The sequence below is a fragment of the Camelina sativa genome, chromosome 2 (assembly GCF_030686135.1).
Source record: "Camelina sativa cultivar CO46 ecotype springtype chromosome 2, ASM3068613v1".
Lineage (NCBI taxonomy): Eukaryota > Viridiplantae > Streptophyta > Magnoliopsida > Brassicales > Brassicaceae > Camelina > Camelina sativa.
In genome coordinates this window covers 19,165,705-19,182,269 of record NC_141881.1, presented here as the reverse complement: position 1 = coordinate 19,182,269, position 16,565 = coordinate 19,165,705, and the positions used below count along the sequence as shown (strand labels likewise).

Here is a 16,565-nt window from a genome sequence, read left to right as displayed (position 1 = left end):
TTAGTATGTCGGTTTTACCTTAGGACTTGTAACACTATATATACTTGTTGTAACCTCAATTCCTATCAATAATAACCTAAGAGATTTACTCCCTAAACTCCCTAATTTACAACACGTTATCAGCACGATAGCCTCTCTCCCAAAACCCTAAAGCAGCCGCCTATTCTCCCTTACCCTAAAACCCTAAACCGACTTCCTGTTCTTACTTCCATCCGAGATCAAATCCTTCATGTTCGAAGATCCTCTTGTTCACAAGCAACCCTTAGCTTGTGATCAAAGTTCTCTCGACAGCTTGGTCGAGGTTTGCTGTTCGCGGTTCGTCGATCGGGGGTGAGTGCGAGAAGCTGTTCGCGGGAAGCAAGGAGCTGTTCGTAGGGAAGCTGTTCGTGGTTCGTGGTCAAGAGATATCTGAGTTCTTTAGCTCCCAGATCAATTCCAGTCAGTATCCTTGTGGTGTTAAGGTAAACAAAATTTAAACTTCTTAAAACCACATAATTGAATCTGGAACTAAAAACTATTGAACCCTAAAATATCCAAGTAAACTAACAAACAAACTTAAGATCTATAATCCTATAAACTTTAAAATCTATTCACATAGGATTGTTAGATTGTTTGTTAAATTGCACCAAATTATATCAAGCTTTAAAATTGTTGATTGATTGCTTGATTGTTGCATAAGAACCTAGAACTGTTTTAGATTCATAAGGATCAGATTATTACAGATTGTTCTAGGAAATTAAAACTTGGATCATTCATGCATAACAATTAAAATCGGACCATGCTTAGGTTGTTATAAAATCGATTGCATGAATTATATTTTAGGATTGTTTAAACTGTTCTTGAGAAATTCAAGAAAAAAATCCCCTAGATCCTAAATTCATAAACTCGAAAATTTTAGAGTTGTTCTAGGATAATTTCCAAATTAAAATTATAGTAATTATCCTAAATTAATCCGATTGAATAAAAACTTTTGTTAAGTTTCTATAAATTAAAACTTTAAATCGGAAATTAAAATATTAGTTAGGATAAGTTCCTAATTAAAATAGTAATTATCCAAATTCCTTAAAATCAAAAATATTTAATCCTAAATCAAATAGGAAATTATAAGATAAGGAAATCCTATCTAGGAATAAGGAAATTGTTGCATGCATATAGCTATTTAGTTTTGTTGTCTTGCATGCATGAATTTAAACCGAAAAACTATAAGAGGCAAGGCATGATTCGGTCTCAAATACCGCATGACCTAAGGCATGGTTCGGTCTCAAATACCGCATGACCTGAAAATTATTTGTTGCATGGTTCGGTCTCAAATACCGCATGCTAACTGTCGGTTGTCTATATTTATGCAGATGGCACAAGTTAAAGAATTGGTCCATCCTGCTTTAAGAGCTTCGGGTGAGAACTACCTACAATGGAAGTTGGACACCGAGATCCTTTTGAAGTCCAAGGACTTACATAGGTGTATCCAGCCGGATAACGAGTGTTCCGATATGGCAAGGTATAAGGCCACTCGCCATATCCGACATCACCTTGAGGAAAGCCTTAAAAACCAGTACCTCATGATAGAAGAACCACTCGAACTTTGGACAGCGCTGAAAAGCAGATTTGGATACCAGAAAATGGTACTCCTCCCAAAGATTCGATTGGAATGGGAAAACCTTAGGATCCACGATTTCAAAACCGTGGGTGAGTATAACTCAGAGCTTTTTAGGATTGTCTCTATCCTAAGGTTGTGTGGTACTGAGGTAACTGAGGATGAACTCCTAGAGAAGACCATCTCTACCTTTCACGCCGACAATATGATACTTCAACGTTTGTACCGTGAAAGAGGTTTTCGGACCTATGGAGCTCTCATCCCATGTCTACTGCTGGCTGAGCAGGGTAACAGGCTGAAAATGAAAACAGCCTCATTACCAGAGGCACCCAAGGCTGATTTACCCAAAGAACCCGATGAGACCAACCATATCTACAGAAAAAGACACTATGGCCAATATGGTCGTGGTGGCAGAAGATATGTTGGTCGCGGACACTACCATAGCAGCTGTTTCAATGCTTATGGCACAAGAGGCCATGGCCGTGGTGGTAAGGCCCATAGGCCCTTTAAGCCACGGTACATAGCAAGACCGGCTTGCGAGAGATGTGGTATGTTTAATCATTGGGCTAAGTATTGCCGAACACCTACTCATCTCCTTGATAGATATCAAGGAGCTACAAGGTAGAATCAAAGGCCAAGCATGAGACCTCCGACTGCCTCAAAGATGTTGAATGAATTTCAAATTTATTTTGGTTTATTTTCTATGCTTTATGATTTAATTTCCTTTTAATGTAATGGATAATTGCTTTGAATTAAATTCAATGGATTTTATTTTATAAACTACTCTATTAAAATCCGAAATTCTTGTCCTATTTATAGACATGGCCGAGGACATGAGTGAATTAGTAGTGGATAGTGGCTCCAGCCACACCATACTAAAAGATAAGAGATATTTCATAAATCTTATAATGAAAAGTGCAAATGTTAATACAATTGCGGGTATAGCAAATCTTATAGAAGGCTACGGCCAAGCACACATATTGTTGCCTAACGGAACTCATATTGAGTTATGTGATGCTTTATACTCACCCAGCTCTAAGAAAAGCTTATTGAGCTTTAAAGACATAAGGTCAAATGGTTATCATATTGAAACCAAGGGTGAAGGATCTAAAGAGTTCCTCTACATTACAGAAAATGTGAAAGGACAAAAGAAGATCCTAGAGACTATACCTGCCTTAGCCTCTGGTCTATACCATGCTAAGATTAACATGATAGAAGCCAACTTGGCTAAGCACAAAATATACAAAGAAAGTTTCACTTTATGGCATGACCGGCTTGGCCATCCGGGAACTAACATGATGCGTAAATTGATAAAGAGTTCAAAAGGGCACAACCTTAAAGAAAGAAAAGTTCTTCCTAAGAATCTCACATGTGTGGCATGTGCACAAGGGAAACTTATTGTAAGACCTTCACCAGTAAAAGTCACAAGAGAGACTTTACATTTTCTGGAAAGGATACAAGGTGACATATGTGGGCCGATACACCCACCTAGTGGGACATTTCGATATTTCATGGTGATGATAGATGCATCAACCAGATGGTCCCACGTATGCTTGTTATCCACGAGAAACTTAGCATTTGCTAAGCTCTTAGCTCAAATCATTCGATTAAGAGCACATTTTCCAGACTTTCCACTTAAGACTATACGTCTAGATAATGCTGGTGAATTTACATCCCAAGCGTTTAATGATTACTGTATGTCCATGGGGGTGAGTGTGGAACATCCTGTGGCACATGTACATACACAAAACGGATTAGCTGAATCCTTCATTAAACGAATACAATTGATAGCTCGACCATTGTTAATGCGATCGAAGCTTCCTGTGTCGGCTTGGGGACACGCGGTCTTACACGCAGCAGAACTCATACGCATCAGGCCATCTAGTGAACACAAATATTCCCCATCCCAACTCCTATCGGGTCAAGAGCCAGACTTATCCCATCTTAAGACATTTGGTTGTGCCGTTTATATACCAATTGCTCCACCACAGAGAACAAAGATGGGACCACTGAGGAGAATGGGAATATATGTGGGGTATGAGTCTCCCACCATAATAAGGTATCTCGAGCCACTGACAGGAGACCTGTTCAAGGCCAGATACGCGGACTGTCAATTTATTGAGTCCGAATTCCCTATGCTAGGTGGGGAGACCAGCAAGCTGAGCAAATAATTGACATGGAATCAAACATCCTTAGAATGGCAAGATCATCGAACTATAGCATGTGATGCAGAAGTTCAGAAGATTATACATCTTCAACAGCTAGCTAATCAATTGCCAGATTCCTTTGCTGACCCGAAAAGAGTAACAAAATCGTACATACCAGCTTGCAATGCACCAGTACGTATTGATGTTCACAAGGAACAGAATAATCAAGTTGCTACAGAGTCTATGCCACGTTTGAAACGGGGTAGACCATTAGGTTCCAAAGATAAGAATCCTCGGAAAACAAAGAGTACAAAACAGACCGAGGCTAAGGGAATTCTAGAAAAGCCAGACGTTGTCACAGCAACTCCTACGGCACCAAATGAGGCTCAGGACGCTGAACCTCAAGAGCCTGAAGGAGTTGACAACAATGAGATCTCGATAAACTCTATAATATCTGGAATACAATGGAACCGAAAAGATGTCGACATTGATGATATATTTGCATACAAGGTAGCACTTGAAATAAATGAGGATCATGAGCCCACATCTATACTAGAGTGTACACAAAGCAAAGATTGGCTTAAATGGAAAGAAGCCATTGATGTGGAGCTAAACTCTTTAAAGAAGAGAAGTGTGTTTGGTCCGACCTTAAGGATAACACCAGAAATTAAACCAGTTGGACACAAATGGGTCTTTGTAAGAAAGAGAAATGAGAGAAACGAGATTGTCAGATACAAGGCAAGGCTCGTAGCACAAGGATTCTCTCAAAGACCTGGCATAGATTATGAGGAGACATACTCCCCTGTGATGGATGCAACGACTTTTAGATATCTAATAAGTCTGGCCATAAGAGAAAGTTTAGATTTGCGGTTAATGGATGTTGTAACTGCATATCTATACGGTCCACTGGATAATAAAATTTATATGAGATTACCAGAGGGTATAGAACTCAAAGATAAGAAGAGTTCTAGAGACCAATACTGCATAAGGCTAGACAAATCGCTTTATGGACTGAGACAGAGTGGTCGAATGTGGTATAACCGGCTAAGTGAATATTTAGCCAAAGAAGGTTATAGGAATGACCCGATCAGTCCTTGTATATTCATAAAGAAATTCGCGAATAAGGGATTTGTGATAATAGCAGTATATGTGGATGATTTAAACATCCTTGGAACCTCTGGGGAAATCGCCCAAACAGTAGGATATCTCAAAAGAGAGTTTGAGATGAAAAAATTCTGTTTGGGATTACAGCTTGAGTACATAAACAATGGGATCCTTGTGCATCAAAAGGCATACACAGAAAAGGTACTTAAGAGATTTAATAGCCCAATGGTTGTGAGAAGTGTAGAAGTGGATAAAGATCCATTTGCTCCTAAGAAGGACAATGAAGAAATTCTTGGTCCTGAAGTGCCTTACCTCAGTGCTATAGGAGCATTAATGTTCTTGGCTAGCCACACTAGACCTGAAATATGCTTCGCAGTAAACCTTCTGGCAAGATACAGTTCTTGTCCGACCATAAGGCACTGGAATGGTATAAAACATATTCTGCGTTACCTACAAGGAACGACAGACTTTGGTTTATTTTACACTAACCATAACAAAGAAGGTTTAGTTGGTTTTGCTGATGCAGGTTATCTGTCCGACCCACACAATGGTAAATCACAAACAGGTTATGTGTTTACACACGGTGGTACAGCGATCTCTTGGCGTTCTATGAAGCAGACTCTAGTAGCCACATCCTCAAATCACGCGGAGATCCTAGCCATGCATGAAGCCAGCCGTGAGTGTGTTTGGTTGCGGTCAATGACTCAGCACATTCGGACAGACAGTGGCATGGACATAGACAAATCAGCAATGGTCATCTATGAAGACAATACAGCCTGCATCGCACAACTCAAAGAAGGTTACATCAAGGGAGATCGGACAAAACACATCCTGCCGAAGTTCTTCTACACACATGAACTACAAAAGGCCGGAGAAGTTCAAGTGGTGCAAGTTCAGTCATGTGACAACTCAGCCGATCTCTTCACCAAGGCATTACCGACAACAACTTTCAGGAAGCTCACGCACCAGATTGGAATGCGGAGGCTTAAGGACTTGGAGTGATGCTTGGAACAGGGGGAGCAATGTGTGCTGTACTCTTTTTCCTTCACTAAGGTTTTGTCCCAATGGGTTTTCCTGGTAAGGTTTTAATGAGGCAGCATCCCCTAAGCATATTGCATCGATCCCTTCCTCGCATAGGCACGGTTGTATCGTCCAAGGGGGAGTGTTGTAAAACACTTGGTGGACTCTATCCAACCGGCCCATTATCAGTCCGTCCGTGCGCAGCCTCTCGACCACACTTGGTCGAGAGCCTTCGGCCCGTTAGTCGAAGCCCATCGGCGATAGCATTAGTATGTCAGTTTTACCTTAGGACTTGTAACACTATATATACTTGTTGTAACCTCAATTCCTATCAATAATAACCTAAGAGATTTACTCCCTAAACTCCCTAATTTACAACAATGGCGTATTTTTTGGGTTTCTCCCGATCTATAAATAATCTAATAAAATTTTGAAACTTTCTCAACTCTTTTTTTTTTTTTTTTTTTTTTTTTTTTTCATTTTGCTATGGTCACCATTATTCCAAACACATTGGGTGTCCTATGTGGCATCAAAGGAGGATGCATCTTTTACTTCTTTTTTTTTTTGAAGAAAAAGAAATATAACCCTCTTGCAATATCAATGGCAATAGGCAAAATAATCTGTAACTATGGTACTACTTTGTTTAAAATTTTAGGAATATAGAAAGTACATCTAATAGTCATCTGATATTCTCGCATAGAATTAGGAGCTACTAATTAATCGTACGTGTATATTGGAAATCTCCTTCAAGATGGCTATTTCTTCTGGATGATGATCATTCTTGATCACAACGGTACAATTGAGAGTTTCAACGGAACTGTTTTCATGACGAGAAGAGCGTTTTAAGATTTTATAATGATCCAAATATTCTAAGATCGATCTATCGTCTATGCCTTTGATCCCATCCCCATGCATAATCATATAGTATTTCATTAAATCTTAACTCTCTTTCCGTTTTTATGTCATTTTTTTCTTTCACAATGGCTAAAAATATGTAACACATCTTCCTTACATGTTTTATTTTCTTGGTTACATTTTTTTAATTCTTAATATTAGGCCTGGGCACTAATACCCGTTACCCGTACTCGACCCGTTACTCGGCTCGTACCCGTCCCAAAAAAAAGGGTACCCGCAGCTTTAGGGTCGAGTAAAGGGTATTATATTTATATTACCCGTGAGTAAGGGACGAGTATAGGGTATTAGTTTAGTTTTCAATACCCGTCCCGTTACTTGGCCCTTTACCCGTTTTGCTACCCGACCCGTAAAGACCCGTTAATATTTTGTATTATTATTATTATTATTTATTATTAATTTATAGAGTTAGAGTTAAAACCTAAGTTCAACTTAGCCTAACTGAATTAATATATTATTTTTATTTTCAAAATTCGTAATTTTATAATTTTGGAACTATATATTGCATAAATTTATGATTTTTTCATTTTTTTGATTTCAAAAGATAAAATTATTATTGCGATTATTAACATTTTTTTATCGGGTATTCGTTTTCCGGGTAATAATAAAGGGTCGGGACGAGTAAAGGGTCAACTATTTTTTACCGGGTACCCGTTTCTCCGGGTACCCGTTATTTAAAGGTCGAGTATGAGTAAATTTTTTCTGCTATCCGTTAGGGTCGGGACGAGTAAAGGGTCGAAGAAAATTCAAGGGTACCCGTCCCGTGCCCAGCACTACTTAATATATATATATATATATATATATATATATATATATATATATATCTATATATATAAAGTTAACTTTGCTCACTCCTCCTTCTTCCACATCAGCATCCACCTAATCAATTTTTTTTTCATAAAAAAATATCAATTTTAATATTCATTCATTGCATATTTACTACTTATAATTAATAATAGTGAAAAATAAATAAAAAACGAAATAACTAAAATTAATTAAATTGTAAAATAGTATAAACAATAATATAATGTTTAAGTAAATAATAAAAATAATTATTATCTAAAAATGAATTAAGTAAATAAATAATTTAAAAATAGTAAAATAATACTACAAATTTGTTTTAGTAATAATGTTATTATTAAAATTATAACCAAAAAATGATTATATTTCAAAATTTAGAATGGGTTAATGAGTTTTAGAATGTAAGTAAGATTTTAATGCATGGTAGAGTAAAAAAAACAAGTTATGTAATTATATTTAGAAAAATCTAAACATGAAAATAAAATTAAAGTGAAACATTAGTTTCTAAGAAACATATACCATAAAGATTTCTTATTAAATTTTACTTATAAGAAATTAAAGATTAATTACTTAACTTAACTTAAAAGTTTTGATCTAAAACAAAGACATTGTAAGGGCCATATTTTTTTTTTGGAAAAACTATGAAAAAGAATTTTGAAAAAATAATCTATCTAAAAACAAAACCAATGGTCAGAAAATATAGAAAAAAATGATATGTAAGTCGTTACAAAAAGTGGTATGTGATTTGTGTAGCATATCTCATAAAGTATATTATCAACTAGAGCTACAATTTTATAACATGATATAAAACATATATAACAAAATATAACATATATATATATATTATCAAATACTTTTAACCCAAAATATTGGCAAAAACAACATATTTAAAGTACACTATATTTTTTTTAAAAGATGAAGCTGAGGTTGCATCAAAAAAATTAACATCTGCGAATAACAGATGAGATTTTAGAAAAATATATAACTTGGATTAGTGAATAGATATTTATTGTGGGGTTTAAACGTTTCATCATTTAAACATTCTTGACTTAGTCGGAAATTCTATTATGGCAGATGATGCATTTGGACAACCTCATTGTAGCGACATAACACTAAAAATGTTCATGAAACTTTGTATATTCACATTTAATGTAGGATATCGATATGTTTAAATGATCTCTATAATTAGGTTAAAGATCGACACTGACGTTACAACTTTTAAAATTATGTTTTCATGGGATATGAATATGGAATGAACTCTTTTAAAAATAAAAGGTCAGAAGATTGTCAAAAATATTATTGCGACACTAGACAATATATGTTATATATAGATTAGTAAAATAAATACAACATTTATACAGATTTATCTTTTAATCTTCAAATTATATTCATATTCAATGATTCTTATTGATAAAAATTTTAACTAAAATCTCACGTAAAATCGCAAATAGATATAACAAAGAAATATTATCTTCAAAAATATATGTGTTGTATATCACTGAGTAAAGTACGTTTAGTATTTATATAAAATTATATTCAAAAGTTAGAATAATTATATTTGAGCTCAACAATTTATATTGATAAGAAATATTTTTAATTAAAATCCCGCGCATGCGCGGGTACAAATTCTAGTATATATATATTTCAGAAAAAGTCAAGTTAAACACTGCCACTAATCAAGTTATACTGTACATATTTCATAAATAAAATATTGAAAAGGTTGAGGATAAAAATTACTTGATATATACAACTGATAATTAAAGAGATGAACTAAAATATCAAAACCAAGTACTAATAAGAAAAGGAAACACTAGTAACTTGAAAAAATTAGAAGCTTGTGGTTACCTTGTGTCCAAACAAATCTCGGATGTTGTCGATACCATCTATAATTTATATCGCCCGCAGCAACACCGTACCAGAAGAATGACCTAGCTTCGTTCAATTGTTTCTGTTTGTAAACAAAGAAATACCCTTGGTGGGGCAGTTCTAACCCACCCCTCTTTTGCATCCTAACCAGCTCTTTCCTCAGTTTTTAACTTTATCATTTGCGTTAACCTCCTTGAGACTCCTCTAACTTCTCTTTTATCCTTAACACTGTATCCCGTGATACCAAAAAAAAAAAAACTTCATAATCGTATCATTGGTGTTTCAAGATCAGTGGAGACTGGTGAAGAAGAGAAGGTACTGAGAGATCAGTAAGTGATGATTAATTTATGACCTGAGGGCATCTTTATAGGGGGAACTATTTTAGGTGTTCTTAGAGTAAAAATATTATGAAAATAATGTAAGATCAGTAGTTAAGATATTTTGTTAAAAAGTTAGTTATTGGGAGAACATGTTTAAGATCATAAGATTTAATAATATAATATTCTTAAACATATTACAATTATAAAAACTTATAAAATAACATTTAAATTGCAAACTTATAAAACTTTTACTAAAATTCAAAATACAATACTAAATTTTTATGAAACAACAAAAACATTAAAGATAAAAAAAATATTATTTAATTAAAGCACAAAAACATCTTATTTAATTAATATATAGTTTCATTTCCAAATTTATTACATATATTCTTAATCAGATCCTCTTTTAATTTGTGAAAAATTGTTTGCAAAAAATTATATCCATTCACAGCTTGCCACGTCAACTTAGAACTGAGCCAAGATCAGTTCTACATCAAGAACTAAAAAAGTGTTCTAAGCCACTATTCATTATTTTTCTATTTTTTTGGGCTAAGAACACCCCCATAGTTATGCCTATAAAGATGGCCTAAGTGTTTATTCGTAAAAAGCCTCTAGTCGAAGAATCTTGAACGTTGATTTCTATCCTTACTGATTTGATCCAACGGTTAGATTAAGCATTGTTGATATGGGTTGACAACGCAGAGTTTTGAATACAAATATTAGATCTGCTGACAACAAAAAGAAGAGAACAGAATTAAATTATTAGTTCCGGCCCGTTTGTTGCTCCATTTGAAGACCCTGAGTCCCTGATCATTCTTAATAACAACATTTAAATATATATAAAAAGAATTATCTAAAACATAACTAAACGTGTGGAAGCCCCCTTGCCTATTGGTTGATTGATTATATATTTTGATTAGCTCAGATCTTTTGAAGTGTATAATTTGTGTTAAGCAAGAAATTTCAATAAAGACATTGGGGAGAGTTAAGTTGGTATCATGATCAGTTAAAAGAAGTTATGATGCTTTTGTGTCCCCTGGATTAAGATTTAGCTTACTTGGAGATTGGTCTTGAACAAGTTTGTTTATTAGCTTTGAACAATTATGTACCATAGGTTTTTTTTTTTTTTTTTTCTAAAGTGTATGGGAAAATTAGGCATACTTTTAGCCAAAAAAAAAAAATCTTAATCCAAAAAATTAAAGGTATTAAGAGCCACCGGAAACACTTCCGTTGAAAACCTCAATTGTATCTCCGTGATCAACATGGTGCCACCGGAAAGACCGGTCATCATCCATTACATTCTGTTGGTATATAAAGAATAGTCATCTTGAGGCAGATGTAACTGAAACCTTGTTAAATCTTAGCCAGCTCTTTCCTCAGCTCTCCAACGTTATCACCAGCGTTCACCTCCACCGAAATCTTCCTAGTCCCGCATTTAGGCAGCACCATTACTCTCAGCTTCTTCAGGGGATTGTTGTTGTTGTTACTCCCCCGACATTACATTAGCATTGTCGAATCTTGATGATGACCGTTAATGATCTGTTCTGTTGACTTTGATGGTGGAGATCTCTTGCTCGGTTTGAAACACTTGATTGTTGCGGTTCTGATTTCTTATTTGGTCGTTGTTGCCAGGAGAAAAGAGGAAGAGTTGGAGACGTGAGTTGTTGAGGATCTGGCATTGTTCGATATCGAGATCATCTTGAAGAACCTTGCCTTGGAAGAAAAGGGTCTGTTTCGAGACAGGGTTAAGTTGATACTTCTCGATCTTCTCTTTGATCTCTAACACTGAATCGACTTCAATGGAGAATGGTGAGCCTCTTTGAGTCTCGACGTACACATCCATATATATGTGAATCAATCGAGACTGATGAAGAGTGGATAGAGAAAGAGTGAATAGAGATGTCAACTTGGGACTTTTTGCAGCGAAATTTTCCACATAATGCGTTAACTAATGAGCTATTTCCATGGATTCTTCTTGATTGTTATTATATTTTGCTCTCTTTTTCTCGATTTACTATTTTTGGAAGAGATTTATACAATCTTTAATGTTTTTCAGTTTTGCAAAATAAACACTACAAAATTTGGGTTCTGGTTCAGTATTACAAATATGATTATATGAACTTACAATTTTTACTATAATCTTTTTTTTTTTTTGATAACTCAGGAGTGATCCTAAAGGTTTCTTAGGCCAAAAGATTAATCTCCTGGGGCAGGAGGAAACCATGTTAAATCTCTTTTTTCTTTTAAATGGCAATGGAATGTAAGATTTCAAGAATATACTGATAATAAAAATCGTACAAAAAAATAGAAAACACATGCCTCTGGGATGTAACAAACTTAATTCTTCTATCTATAAAACCTGAGTTAACCTAAATTGAATTTGGAAAAGGAAAAAAAAAAGAAACAGGAACAAAAGAGACTCAAGAGCAATGGCTCCTAGTGTAATATAAGAGCAAAAGTTCAACAGGTTGAACCGGTGGTGGTGCCATCATGACCATTGGAGGACGTAGGACTCCAAGTTTTTGCACCATGTCAACTGAGTGATCATAGCCATTGAGGAATGGAGTTGGTGTCAGTTGGTAGGGTTGCCACATTTTCATTACACCGTCGTTGTAAGGACTTGTGGGTCGTGAATGGTTATGATATGTTTCAGGTCGAATATGAGAGAATGTGATGCTTACTCTTTTTGTAATGTCTTTCCATGTCTGCACTGTTCCGTGTCATCACCAATTAATTTTTTAATAGTTTTAGTCTAAAGCATTGTCAGCCATACAAGCTGAACATGATGAGCAATTTGCTACAGACTAAAGGACTAGAACTGATAAGAGTAAGATCATCTATTATTTACAACTTTTCTCCTTGTTACATTTGGATTGTTTACTATTATTAACTTTGGTTCTTCTTTTTGACAGTTCTAATCCGGGATCAACATACAAACCAACCCCTAACAATGTCCTTACAATCCCTAAAGTCCTGAGTTTCTTAAAAGAAAGTAAAAAAAGAATCATATGTCTTCGTCTTCTGCACCTTCATAACCACTACGAGAGAAGAGGATTGTCTACGAGAAAAGAGGACCGTCTCTCTCCTTAGCCATCTTCAAAACGGACCCAGTAGCCAAGAGGTTAAATGCACCAATAACAGACCAAGAGAAACATAGTTAGACCAGATTTTCTGAAAGCAAATTGCATATTCGACTAAGTGGATAATAATAATAATTGATATACATTGAAAGCTAACAGTAAATCTCCACAATACCTGTAACGCTCCGAACCATTCTATGGGCGGACAGGCCACGGAACGGCCCCGTGCGCTACTTGGGAGACGTTCACCAACGATCCGGCCAAAGTTCAAGAACAGATAAGGACTTTTAGCCAGTCCATCGGTGGCGTTTCCGTACCGCATGGGACGTCTGTTAGACTTTGCAACCCTTGAGACACCCCAAGCGTTGAACCGATCCGGACAAGGTCTATATCAGTTATGTCTCATACGAATAAGAAATCCGAATATATTAAATACTTAAAAGTTATTACTAAATAAAACCATAAGGTTTAAAAGTTCAAAGCTTAGAGCCAAAGGTCGATTACAAAATACATACTTTATTTTACAATAGACACACAAACTACTCCGGGGTCCTACTCGTTTACCACGCCCTCTAGTTCCCTCTAAGGTTTCCTGCAAGGCAAACACAGTTCCGTAAGTAATCATAAAGATTACTTAGTGAGCTCAGGATTCCTGCAAAATCATAATAAATCCCAACTCCCAACACCAAACAACAATCAAGCATGCATGCAAGCAACAAGCAATTAAGCAATCAAACATGCAAGCAACAATCAACAATCATCTATCAGAGATAGCATGCTGAAGCTAATGAGCTAAGCAAATCAATCAATCAACACACAACATGCACATGCAACACTCAAATGCAACATGCAACAAACAATAAACTTGAATAAAAACAAAAGTGTTTTAAACAAGTTTTAATTCCTTAGGGCCCGGTATGCTTCCCCTCCTCAACAACTCTTGAACAACCGCATTGCAGCCACAAAGGCATGCAACCGGACTTCACTTAGCTACATCGTCTTGTAGACAGCGTCGGCCAGGGTAGCGAACCCAGTAACTTCCGAGCTCTTCGTCCCAGACCCTACAGCCCACGAACATGGGTTACATGTCGCGTCTGCATGCTGTACGGAAATAGTCTGAGGATAGCCATACCCAAGTCTTAACTACGCTAGCCAGAATTTCTTGCGGACTACCCTTATTAACACTTCAACAATTATATACTTGCGTTTTTATGGTTTTAAAGCTCATAATTTTCTTTAAAAGTATCTCAACTAGCTTCCATCTCCAATACTAGATCCTTTCGATCTAGTACCGAGAGAAGCGCTCACCATGTTACCGACTCCATTACTAGATCATTTCGAACTAGCAACGAGTGTAACCTCACACCACATGCATTTAACAAGAAATATCACAAAGATAATCAAGTAAAAATGCAAATAAAACTCCAAGCAAAACCGTCTACTAGATGGAGGTCATCGGGATCCATCTAGCTCGGTATAATGCGTTTGAACTCACAGATAACCGGCAATCTCTTGTAAGGAGTGGCGGGTTTTCTTGATCACGTTCCTCTCGCGGCAGCAACTCGGATGCTTTCTCTTGTTGCGATCGAGTTCCTTCTCGATGCAACACTCGGTGATGGTCGATAGTCTTGACTTGTAATCCCTTCTTCTTCCTCTCTTCCTCTCCCTTCTCTCTTCTCTCTTCCTCACCCTTTCTCTCTTTTCTTTCTTTCTCTCTTTTCTTCTTTGATTGTGTGAAATGAGAAAGGGGAGAGAGCTCCTTATATAGAGAGTTTTGGGCGGCTGGAACAACCAATGCATGTAGTGCACTTGGTCGACTTCCTCTTTCTTCCCTTGAGAAAACTTGGTGACAAAGCTAACATCACACCCAAGAATCTTCTTTGTCCCCCTCCATCTCCTTGCATGAATCATCATTGGCTATTTTTAGAAAGGACCAAATGATGATGTTTCCTCTTTTACCTTGCATGAGATGCGATTGGCCCAACACATAAAGTGCTAGAGATTCTTGTCTCCCACTTTCTTGCATGAATTTTGATTGGGCCAAATGGAAGAGAAAAAGCTCCTTAAAATCCAGAATCTTGTCGGCTCGGTTGGCGCTACCGTGGTCTGTCGACGGTACGCGTCGCGGCTTGGTCTCCGTTGGATTTCTGCAGCAAGCCTCGGACTACTCTGCGGTAAGTCTCGGCACTCTGCGGCACGCTTCGGCAAAATGCGGTACGTTTTGACACTCTGCGATACGTCTCGACGATGCCTCGGCAATATGCGATACGCCTCAGTACTCTCGGCTAACGTCCGGAATTCCTCGGTCCATCGGAAATTCCTCGGACACTTCTTCGGCAATTCTTCTTCTCTCCTTCCTTGGCTCCATTCCAAGACTTTGCTAGGTCCTTGGGTCATGGGTTTTCATTTCAAATTTCACCCCATGCCGAGGATCACTACAATACCTGAGAAGTAATTTAGAACTGAAGCAGACCAATTTTACTAAGTGCTGGATTTTCTATGTGGTCAAGAAAGGGTTTAATTTGCCCTGGAAAATCCCTAAAGTACTCTTCGTTGATTCGACCCATTTCCGTCGTATTTGTGATGGGATCGTAGTACACAACATACTGCTTGATGGTCCACACATCGTCATGTAGGAACGCGCCATATTGAGGTGCGAATATGAGCTCCCCCTTTCTAGCTGTACCAATGAACCTGAACTCCTCCTCATAGCCAAAGCCTTCTCTAAACGGGGGAATATGAAAACCTTGTTTAGACCAAGTTGTTGCGTCCTCCAGTGTCCAGACAGTAATAGCACCCTCTCGATTTTCATCACGGGCAATTGCTAGTTTGTCCTTGAATGCCACCAATACATCATTAGAACGAAAGGGATAGTGAAAACAGTTGTCCTCAGCGATTTCTTCAGGTAAGCTGATGATGTTGAATTGCTCAGTTAGCAGATTGAAGCAAATTAGGAAGGCTGTTATGTAGTATTTGTGGTGTGCTACATAGTAGATATTTCCTCCAAGACTGAGTCCATTGGGTGAAGCCATATGGGGAACCAGACCATTCAGTGTTCACCAAGCTCTAATACTTTCAGGAATGAGTGTTAGAACTTGAGCTTCTTTGATGCAGTTATACTTAGCTATTATATATATATATAAAATCTCTTTTTAATAGATTTTCTATTAGACCATGTGTGCTCATTTCGTACATGTGAGATGTTGAGGGGTAGCGATGTGATTCAATAAGATTTCAGTATAGTTTCCAAAGAGATCCAGAGATAGAGAAAGATTCTTCTTATTGGATGAACAAAGAAGAAGAAGAAGAGAGAGAATCAAACAAAACAATTTTCCTAGTACGCTCTTCCATATGATCTCAACCGTTGAACCAGTTTATAATCTTCACCCTCCATGTGTCCACCACTTCTTATTTCCCTTTTAATATACACGGCGAGATAATTAATCATTTGGTAAATAATGAGAAATAAAAATCAAACTTTTTAAATAATTCAAAAGAACGAAAAATAATTTAAGAAAAAAAAATCAAGCTTTTTAAAATAATCGCGTACGACACTATCTAATTTAAAGTATTTTACTGTACAATTACAATCTATAAACATAATCATCATTCATGTGTATCTTAACTTACTAAACATGTATCTAAAACAATATACTGTATTTATTATTTAGTTGTTATAAATCTAATATACAAGTGAAAATAAATAGGATCTTGGATCCTC

General features: G+C 36.6%; 1 protein-coding gene and 1 pseudogene across 1 annotated transcript; both read right to left on the bottom strand.

Annotated features, from left to right (window-relative positions):
• Positions 1 to 10,969: 10,969 nt before the first annotated feature.
• On the bottom strand, positions 10,970 to 11,616 carry LOC104725523 (ubiquitin domain-containing protein 7SL RNA1-like; annotated as a pseudogene).
• A 3,684-nt stretch (positions 11,617 to 15,300) lies between these two features.
• On the bottom strand, positions 15,301 to 15,876 carry LOC104752476 (putative F-box protein At1g70390). Its single transcript, XM_010474628.1, has one exon. It carries the CDS (start codon positions 15,874 to 15,876, stop codon positions 15,301 to 15,303), a length of 576 nt encoding a protein of 191 aa, XP_010472930.1.
• Positions 15,877 to 16,565: the final 689 nt, after the last annotated feature.

What these genes read in the sequence shown, in the direction of transcription:
- LOC104752476 (XM_010474628.1), bottom strand. Translation starts at nt 15,876, where the DNA reads ATGGCTTCACCCAATGGACTCAGTCTTGGAGGAAATATCTACTATGTA.